Here is an 11,047-nt window from a genome sequence, read left to right as displayed (position 1 = left end):
GCATTCCTGAAGGTTCCAGAGGCATCTCAGAGCAATCTGGTCTGTTGTTTTGAGAAATAATACACTACATAATGCTTAAGAGGTATTGAACAGGTAACGTATTCCTACTACTGCTTCCCAAGAGCAAATAGGAATTCCTCCTAGGTCCAACGGAGGATGTGGGAGAATGCAAAAGAGATTGTTGCAAAGACCAGTGGGGAGACTGCTGTAACTTTAGCAGGAACACATTGCCTAAGTTGCATAACTTTTACTCTCTCAAAGCTGACCTCCTAAGTTTTGAATGAATCTGACCCAGCATATTGTCAGTGTGGCTTAGTGAATTCTCATCTGGTTTCTACATTTTTGATCTGTGCTTCGTTTGGTTTAGTGTATCAATAACCTCAGTCCTTAAATACTAATCCTGTGAACAGTTGTTACAGCATGGTGGCAGCAATTAAGAATATACTAATGATACCGTTTAAAAATATGTCGACATGCTGTAGGTGTATTTTTCTTTAGCAGACACTTGAGTATATTTATAGAGACTTGATATATGGAAAAACTTGTGTCTCCCCAGTGTAATGTGATCAGCAGTGACGCCTTGGAATTTTAACTGAGTGCCTTGCAAACCAGATGCATTTTTTCAGTAGGAACACTAATTCTGTGAAGCATGATTTTCCTTTATATAAAGGCATCCAGGATAAGCTTTACTGAAGAGAACTTGCAGCCCACCAGTGTTCTGTGTTTTTCCTTTGCAGCACATGCCAGAGTAGGTTATCTCTGAAATGCAGGGGTAAAGTATGCTGCAGTCATCAGTGTGCATTACTACTTCACATCAGATAGTACACAGCAAAGAAGCCACCACAGAGGAAACCTGCACTTCATAGGTTCACAGGTCTTGGATAGGACTTCCGAGGGCAGAGACTGCGCAACCTCTCTAGGAGGCCTGCACCACTGCTGAATTTTCCTCATTCCTTACATTCAGTCTGAACCTCTCTTGTTGCAGTTTGAGCTGTTGCCTCTCAACCTTGTAATGAGCACCACTGGGCAGAGCCTGGCTCTGTCTTTATAACCTATTTCCGATACGCCTTCTCTTCAGCTTTCTGGTAATTGCTCGTATACGCACAAGCAGAAAGCAAGAGGGGAAGATTATGATAAACTGCGTGTCAGTAATATGAGGGGAGGAGAAAGAATAGTATTAAAGAAACAGAAATAGAAAAAAGTCTTACTTCAGCTTTAAATTTAACTTGTAAACATTTAACTTTCCTGAGGGAACCGGGGTTTAAGCCAAGAAGCATTTTTATTGTTTTAATTCTCACAAATTTGTTTAATAGTTAGATGCTCTACTAATATAAATTGACATAAATTAGTTGATTTTACCTGACTTACTTTGATTTCAGCTGTCTTTCAAGGCTTGCTTCTTAATATAATTACTGTGAATATGCTTTTTGTCATACAGATAGTTTCTGTAGGTCAGCCATCATAGTAAATGGCTTCATAGATCAAATTACTTGAGAATCACATTTCTAGTGGTGAACTCTTTTTTTGTACAACGAGTGATACTGGCCATTCCTCCTTCCTTCCTCCTCAATATCTAGTTACCTTAAATCTTTTATTTAATTTTATTTTTAGAACTGTTTAGTTGAATGTTGCTGTTGTCCTTACTGGTTAAAGATACTGAAACTAACAAGGAAGTGCTAGGGTTGGTTGTTTTACAGCTCAAATCTATGGCCACCCAAATTATGGAAACACCACGTGGTCATGTTCTCCATCTTGCTGCATTGCTGTTGGTGTTCCTGTGTGTTAGCAAGTTCCCAAGTCAGGAAACTCTGCCTTTTCAAGAGAAAACCTGCTTTCCTGAGAGAGTGAACTGTTCCTCTGCATTAAAATTGAAGAAGTTAGTGGAAAAGTATGCAAAATAATTGTTTTTCTGTCAAGACATTGAGGAAACACAAATCTTTTGTACACAGTGATACTTCTGTATTGTCCTTTTCTGTTGTCACAGTCAGTTACTTGTCCTTGTATGTACCATTTATATCTTTTTAGTACTTTGAAGTTATATACTTAGAAATTTGCTCTGAAGTTTTGTGTTTGCAGCACTGTAATTCATGGATAATGCTTCAGAAGTACTCTTGGAAAATCAGTTGTACAATAGAGGTAGAAGTAATTGCATTATAATTGCTTTTTTGTACATTGCAAAATTCTAATGCAGATTTGTTTTCCTTTTACAACAGGTTCTGACTGTAAATCTGTGGCTGGAGCAGTTAATTCATCACCTGAGATTAGTTTGAGATGGGAAAGTGGGCCCAGTGCTGTCATACATTCTCTGCTGGCTGTGAAGAACGGTTTTCTTCAGTGTCACGTGGAGAACTTCAGTGCTGAATTTCTGACGTCTTCCCTCACAAACATTCAGCATTTTCTAGAAGATGAAACTGTCGCAGAAGTGATGCCTATGAAGATAAAAGTTTCTAATGCAAGGATTAATTTAAAAGTACGTTAACAGTGAGACATTTGGCTGCTCCAAAGAAATTGTGTTCTTGTTTCTTTGATGATAAACTACTAATCTGGATAGAGTTAACTTCAAAGAAACTGCTATCACAATGTGGAAGGTCTTTAGATAACACTAAAACAATTTAAAAATCCATAGATTTGGTTAGCTCTGTGGTATGTCTAGAGGGGAATTCTCTGCTTGACTAAGTTATTTATATGAATTAATATTTTTATACTACTTTCCTCCTCTCCCAGTCTTTTTTGTAGAGCGACAGTGTCTGGGAGTTTTATAGGTGAGGTATACCAAGTTCCTAAAGGCACAATGTGAGTTTTTCTGGTTGTGCTTAATTGCTTGCATAGTAATGGTTTTCTACTCAAAAAATACTGGTTTTAGAGCATAATTCTCTCCTCTACTTAGAGGATAGTTCTTGCAATGAAAGTTCAACACAGAAGAAGGAAGGTTATGGAATTTCCACTTCAAACCACTTGAATACTGTTTCTTAGAACCCAGATTTCATGTTCTGCCCTACCTAGAAACAGATACAAAATAACGCAAGCTGTTCTCACCACTGTAGCTTAAAATAGGAACTTTAAGAGGACACTCCTGCTCAGATCTCCTAGGGGATTTTCTTTCAGACATTTAAAGGAGATGGTGACTTCTGTGCTGCACAACAGTTGAATATAAAGATAAGGACACTTTTAGAGGGTAGAGGGATATAACAAGAAAACCAAACACATAAAGATGAGATAATTATAACATTACTTTGGAAATTAATAATCACCCATATAAACTTGGAATAAAGTGAGGACTGGAATAGCAGCTCCAGTTCTGCGTCTGGGCCTCAGGCCTTGATTCTGCTAAGATCTGGGTGACAAAGAGTGAGAGGATATAGTTTCAAATTTATGCTGCATTGCCTATTCAGTATATTCTTCTGCTGCTTCTGCATGGGACTTGATGCAGTGTGTTTCATGGAGGGCAAGAATTTAAGAAAGGTTATTTTATTTTTTGCGTTTTTCCATTGCAACTCAGGGCTGTTTCAGGAAACTTTGGCAGTGAAATTTCAACAACTTTCTTGCTATGTGCTTAATGCTGATATGTATAGTTTCTGATTATACGGGCTGGGTTATTCTGTTTGACAGGGATAATGAACTCTAAAGACTTCCTGGGGAGACCCCAAAAGAAGTAATTTGTGAAGTTTCTCTTCTGTTGAGTACAGTAATATAATTGAGCTGCAGCTGGTGTCATCCCAAACTAAATTCTTAAAAGACAAAATCCGCTCAAGAATGATAGCTATACCCATTCAATCTTTAAATAGTTCAAGGCAAAATCAGATACTGTATAGTGTGGGCTTCTTATCTCCAATTCTGAGAGCTCCTGAGCCAAAGAATGTCTTGAGTTGGGATATAATCTTATTGAGATGTCTGTAAAAATACTTTGAAGTATCTTAGTCAGACTGTATATATTGAGTTCAGCAGACTTACTTCAGAGATAAATTTGGGCCTTTAATATGATCCCCAGGAAAAAATAATTGAGCAAAAGTTTAGTGGAGATCCCTTTAGAAATTCTACTCTGAAATGTTCCCTTTCAAGTTTCATTAAATCCACTTATGTTTAATTTAGCATCTTAATTAGCTATTTTGTTTTTCTGGTAAACTCATTTTTGAATACTTGTATTTTTTAGGATGACAGTCCACGGGAAAATCTCAAGGCGTCTGAGCTGGTACCCATAAAACTACATATTGACATACTCTGGATAGAAAGAAATGACGATGGGTCTTTTCTCATTAAAGGTTTGTATGTTTCTTGATATCTCAATATTATTATCTAATTAATACTGTTGTTTTCCTTTGTGCAGACATGTGGCTAATAATGAAAGGATAACTAATGATAATGTGTATCGGTTGTGTTACCATATACCTTAATTTTAAGTGCAGTCACATAGATGAAAATTACTTTTTTGAATAGTGTATTGGTTGTGATAACAGCCCACAGCTGAATTAATCTGAGAGAAATAAAAATACACATATAACTTCATCAGGATACGCATCATTAGTGCCTATCACTTCATGATGATAAGTCTAAGGTTCTTCAGTTCACTACAAATACCAAAGTCGTTACCAGTTGTCTTTGGGTTTTTGTGGTATGAGTAGTAATAGAGACTACTGTAAAACAAAAGACTATTTGAAAAGTACAAGTAGCAGTTTTCAATTCTGTGTCATGTCCTGGCAGCTCACAGCTGGGGTTGCACTGAGGCTTGTATTTTGAACAGTGATTTAACTTTGTACTTTTTTTAGACACAATTTTTTTCCTACACATATGGACAAATACTAAATACTCATAACAGTGCAACACATTTAGAGCTGGAACTTCACTGTTGTCTTTCACAGATATGCCAAAGAATCATAGAGTAATCTAGGTTGGAGGAAGCCTCTAGAGGTTCTCTGGTCCTACTCTTTGTTCAAAGGAGGAGCAGATTAAATCAAATTGCTCAGGGCCCTGTCCAGTCAAGTTTTGAGCATTAAAAAGGCAGTTCCACAACCTGCCCTAAATAATCTGTCCTAGTGTTTGACCACCCTTATGGTTAATTTTTTTGGTAATGTCTAATTGGAATTTCCTTTGTTGCAGCTTGTGTCTGTTGCCTCCTGTCCTGCCACCTTGAGACAGAGGTGCTTGAGCGCTTGTCAAGTCTGGTCCATCTTCTCTATACCCTTCCACTAGGTAGACAGGCAAAGGCAGCACTGAGCTCACCTCGTAGCCTTCTTAGCTTCAGATTTGACAAGGACATCTCTCTTGAGCCTCTCTTTTGTACATCATGTGCTCCTGGCCATGATTATCTTGGTGGTCCTCTGTTGTCAGTATCTTTTCACACTACAGAATACAGAACTGGATCCAGTATTCCAGATGTGATCTCACTGGTGCTGAGTATAGGGGAATAATAACTTCCCTTGTCTTGCTAGCTACACCCTTGCTAGTACAGCCTCTGTGTGCCTGGTCTTTGCTCTCAGAGCTCGCTGCTATCTCATGATAGATCTTCTTGCTGACCAAGGCCTACAGGTCATTTTCTGCAATGCTGCTTTCTGTCCAGTTGGTCCCCAAACTGAGTGGAGCAAGAGATTATGTACTCCCACCTGCAGGACTTCACACTGGCTTCAGCTGAATTTCAGGAGGCTCCAGTCAGCCCATTTCTTCAGCCTGTCCAGGTCTCCCTGAAAAACAGGCTCGCCCCTTGGTGCATCAGTCACCCTTCAATTTGTTATCGTTCACAGAATTGTAGAAGGTGCACCCACCCTTTCATCCAGGTCTTGAATATATTAATCCAACAATGTGCAATGTATTATATGACTTGAGGAAGAGGAGGCTGCAGCGTGATTGTTGTGCCCCCTTCACCTAACTAATAGAAAGGTATAGCAAATATGGACCAGACTTCTCAGAGGTATGCTGTGACAAGATCTGCTTGTATTTTAATTTTTCCACATTATCTAATACATTATTCAGGTGTTTAAAGATATTCAATGCATTTTGGTCTTCTTTTTATATTGGACATTGGAAGAATTAGTAATTTATCACAGAATCATTGAATGGTTTGGGTTGGAAAGGACCTTAAAGATCATCTGGTCCAACCCCCCTGCCATGGGCAGGGACACCTCCCACCAGACCAGGTTGCTCAAAACCCTGTTCAACCTGGCTTTGAACACTTCCAGGGATGGAGCATCCACAACTTCCCCGGGCAATCTGTGCCAGTGTCTCACTACTCTGGAATAAAGAATTTCTTCCTAATATCTAGTCTAAACCTGCCATTTCAGTTTGAAATATTTAGTGAGAAAAGACATAATTTTAAGGTTTCATTCAGCTCATATTTTTTTTCCTTTTTGCTTTGATCCCTACTCTTGTCATGGACTGGTCAGGTGCAGTGACTTCAAAGGCATAGGTCAAATGTTCTCTGCACTGCAGTGATTTACATATCTGCAGTGCTACTTTTTTGAGTCATCATGTGTGTGTGGTGGGAGGAGGGGTAACAAACAGAAAACTCTTCTGTAGAAGGAAATGTTTAAAAAAGAAAAAAACCCAACCCAGAGTATTTTTTCAGACTGCCAAGAACCATGACCCTAATTTTTTCCCTTGGTGTACAGCTTTTTTTTAATAGATGTTAACAGTGCACTTCAGCTATAAATGCTAGGAAGTTTCTTTAATGCCAAGTCATTTAAGTTACTTTTCTAATTTAAAAACTTGATCCCACAGGTTTCTCTCACTGTGTCTTCATATGTAAATTCAGTCTTCAGATCTGATTTGGACCTGGAGATAGTAGATTAATAGCCATATTAATAGTTCTCAAACTTCTAATTATTTAGAATGCATATTCTGTGGTAAAGATACTGATCAGTATAAAAATGTGGTAATTTTCTTCAAGCAGGAAGCTATGTATTGCTGCTTCTTATTCCTTCGAAAGGTTATATGACTTTTAACTATTTTTACTCTTAAACTTGATTTTGGGAGGTAAATATAAAGGTACTTGATGTTACAAGTGTGTTTGTTTAGGTGGTTCTGATTTTGCGCTGATGAGAATGAAACTTTAAAAAAAAATCCTAAGCACTACTCTTAAGTATCTCTTTGTGATATAGACTATCAGAGACTAAATGATGGGTCAAAGATGAAGAATTCAAGTAGTGCGTTGCAGCAAACAACTGGACCTGTTGGACGTAAAACACAGGACCAAGCCACGCAGACTACTTGTGAAACTCCCAGATCCTCTAAATCAAGCAGAGATTCAACTGACTTCCTTAAAAATGAGGTATTAAGAATTCCTTTTGACCTCCCCCCACTCCGCCAAATTATGTTACATGCATTAGTTATCGTAATTGTTAGCTTACCTAGGGGTGGGTTTTCTTCTGTTTAGAAATCTGTTTGAGATGGAAAATATGAATTATGGATATTATAGTATGGTTCAGTTCTTAGGCATGCAAAATAAATTGAATACTGTTTTCTAAATAGAGTAATAATGGCACTGCAGACTAATTCTTCTGCTTTACATCGGAGGGAGTTTTATGAGGGAGCAAGTCTCTTCTTCTGCCCATCTCTCTCATCCTTGTACAACACAACTGCCAAAGACAAAGGACCTAACTGATAAGTCAGACCCTTACTTATCTATCAATCACACCTGGGTTTTAATGGATGATGACAGAACCCACACATGAATTTGGCTGCTTTTTCTACTGGGTAGAGCTCAGAACCTGGTGTCGTTTCCACTCCACTCCAGAATGGAAGCGATGTAGCTAAAACATTGAGAGTCCTGCCTTTCAACTCTCTCCATGTTCTGCACTCATTGACTGGGGATCAGTCACAATTGACTCAGCCTCAGATGCAATGAATGTGAGCATGTGGTGTTTACAAAACTACTGTAACGGAAAAAGTTGTCAGTATGCATGAAGACTAATAACACACTGTTCTGACCCGATCATTTCAGCTTATTGAAGAAAATGAATGTCTCAAACAAGAACTAGCCAAAGCCAAAATGGCTCTTGCTGAGGTCCAAATGGAAAAAGACGCTCTGCTTCATCGAATAAAGAAGATGAATGTTGATCATCAGTAGGACAGTGTTCTGTTGGTGTAAGGCATCATCAACAGAACTTCAGGTGATGGTGGCATCTAAAATACTGTTTCTAAATCAGTGGGAGACATGGTTATTTTTTTTTGTTGTCACAAAGTTTCCTCATTGCAAGCAAAATGTTTGTGAACTAGTTACTATTCTGAAATTATCATTAAACAACTTTTTTCAGTCCATTTTAAACTGAAATGACTTTGGAAAAATCAGTTTATACTGTACTTTATTAATTTACTGAAGAAAAAGATCATATCGCTACTTTTAATATTATCAAAGGAGATGTTATTTTTGAAATGTTTTCTGAAAAGTGGATGGCTCAGCAATGAAAGGTGCCTAGGTGCATAACTGAGTAAAAATGTACCATGCCTCATTAACAAACTGTACCTCTGTTTGTTAAGATTACATTGTTTATTACCAGAAGGTATCTATACAGGAGGTTACATTTGCACTATGATGATATGGGCTAGATCCTCTAGAATAGTATAGCTACTGAAAATTAAAATATCAGCCCTAAACTGGCCCTAAATTCAGTGTAGTTTGCCCAGAGAGGATTTTAAGAAGAATCCTCTGGTGCTATATAGAGTTCCATATACCCTTTCCCTATGTAATCCCAAAATACCACAGTAAATGCTGGAGAATTTAAGTAAGAGGGCATACTAGTGGGCTTTCCTTCTGCATGAAAGTCCACTGTATCTGTACAGCCAATGTAATTTAGGCATTCACACTTGTTTTTCCTCTCTCTGTGATGAGGATATAGCCCTACAGTAGGATCCAGCTCGAAGTGAAAGGTGAGCTTTGAGCCATCTTGCATGCATGTCTGGTTTCTGCACAACTTGTCAGACATGCCCAAGGATTTGGTTCAATGTATTTAAATGTGTAATGTCAGTGCTTGTGGGTGGGGGGGGGAATCCTATAAGGATTCATTAATTGTATATTGCTTTTTTTGATGAAAAAGCTGTAGAGAATCATTTAATTACCCAATGAAATTGTGAAATTACATGAAATGTAATGATACAGTTTAAATCTTGGGTGATTTGTACAAATCAAACCATTTTCAGCTAAAAACTGGTACAGATGAATAAATTAAAAAAAAAAGCACAACACTGTAAAATAGAGAATATAAGAGTGTGCTTCAAAACAATTTAGGAAACAAGATACAAAAACATACATGCCTGTAAGAGATTGTTTTTGCTAGAAGTAAAAATGATTGAATAATTTAACTAGTGACCTTGAATCTGACAACTGAAAATTCTTGTAATTGCCACCACAATTTTTTCTGCTCCATGGGATGCTTGAGGGGAGTTTTGTTTGTAGATATGCAGACAAATCTCAAAAAGCATTTAGTATCCTGTGGTTTGACTTTGCATATTCAGGCTGTCAAACTAGTTTTAATTAAAATGGTATTCATTAAAAGTTTTTGGAGGACACATAATTTACACTGCTGAAAATAGTTATTAAAAGTATGTAGATTTTAATCAAGAACTCTGTGGAAGAACTGGTTCAGGCACTATTTTAAAGCCTGCCTTATGAAACTCTACTTGAAACTCCCTTTAATGCCCATGGAAATTTTTATCTTATTATTCTGAATAAGATGAAAAAACATACACGCAACCATTTCTAATAGAGAAACTAAATATTTGTATTTCAAAAGGTATTTAAGACAACACAGTATTAAATATAAGTAGTCCAATTTCACACAAATATCATGTCAGATTCAGGGGAGGAGTACTTCTCAACTGGTTTCATTCTGATTGGTACTATTGAAGTCAGTAATTCTAACTTGGTTTATCCCTGCCAAGATCTAGTTAGAATTATTCTGCAGAAAGGAATGTATAGAGTGCTTAGTAGCATGTTGCTAGAATAATACATTGAGAATTGTCTAATTTTTAAAAAGAAATAAACAGCAATATCAAATGCCTGTCCGTGTTACTGCACAAGCCAGTACCTGCTGCTTTTGACCAAAAAACCCAGCAAAAACCAAACCCAAAAAACCCACACAAACCAGCTCTTCTCAGTACAGATGTTGAAGTTCACGCTATCACTTTCTTGCACTTCATTATAACTGAACACATTTCTACTTCATGGCAATTTTGCATTAGTGAGCATCACCTGTGGACAGGGCAGAAGAGATGGGTGTGCTTGGCTGCGGACTTGACATTACTGCGTTATAGTACTGTGTCACGCTGAAATGAGTTTTGCTGCTGAAAACAATGCAGAGGGATAGTTAGTTTATTGATGTTTGAAAGTACAAAGTTAAACGAAGACCTAATAGGCTTAATTCATTCTCAGGGCTCTGCTAGTGTTCGTAAACTCCTTAAATCCTACATATGAAATGTGTACCATCAAGTAGAGCCTCTTGAATGAATTTTATTCTTTTATTCTGCAAATAACTAAATGAAAGTCTGGGGAACTTGAGTGTATACAGGAAACTTACTCCAGATGTCTTGCAGACAAACTGTTACCAAGTTTTATTTTACATTTCTTGTGGAAATTTAATCTGGTCTACAGATCACTTTAACGCTCCTTTGGCTCGTTTAGAAATACTGTTTTAATGTCTTAAAGCTTTCAAGTCAGTTCACCTCGAGGAGGCTGTGCCCTTTCCCAGGTTAGTCATTGACTCATTGAGGTATGCACAGTGCCACTTCTCACCGTAACTAACGTTGTTGGTAAACACTAATTTTAAATCAAAGTTTTGTGGTCTTACAGAATCACTTAGAAAAGGCCTGTTGGAGAGGCAGCTTTGTAGAGCTCATGCCTCATGTTCTCTGAGGTCCTTGCTCTGGCTTCATGGCAGTAGCCAGTCCAGGCCCTGGATTAAACCCACCATGGCTGTTGGCACAGGGGACCGCAGTACTGGCTGGGACGGAACTGCATTGGGGTTTTTTCACCGTAAATCCATTATTTCCTGGTCCCATCAGCCATCTGTTTGTACACTGTTTCCCCTGGGAATTGACTTGGAGTCTTAAACTGGGATCATAA

General features: G+C 37.9%; 1 protein-coding gene across 1 annotated transcript in view; it reads left to right on the top strand.

Moving 5' to 3' along the window:
* The window catches only part of UHRF1BP1L (UHRF1 binding protein 1-like), a 39,953-nt gene extending 31,686 nt beyond the window's left edge, over positions 1-8,267 (top strand). The window contains 4 exon segments of the mRNA XM_010182191.1: positions 2,214-2,470; positions 4,151-4,259; positions 7,089-7,258; positions 7,931-8,267. Of these exon segments, the coding sequence (XP_010180493.1) occupies positions 2,214-2,470; positions 4,151-4,259; positions 7,089-7,258; positions 7,931-8,056 (662 nt within the window). The 3' untranslated portion in view covers positions 8,057-8,267.
* The last annotated feature ends 2,780 nt before the right edge of the window (positions 8,268-11,047 follow it).

Source organism: Mesitornis unicolor, unplaced genomic scaffold (genome assembly GCF_000695765.1).
Source record: "Mesitornis unicolor isolate BGI_N332 unplaced genomic scaffold, ASM69576v1 scaffold49383, whole genome shotgun sequence".
In the NCBI taxonomy this organism is placed as follows: Eukaryota; Metazoa; Chordata; class Aves; order Mesitornithiformes; family Mesitornithidae; genus Mesitornis; species Mesitornis unicolor.
Note: the sequence above shows the minus strand (reverse complement) of the source record. Positions and strands in the feature narration are given on the sequence as shown.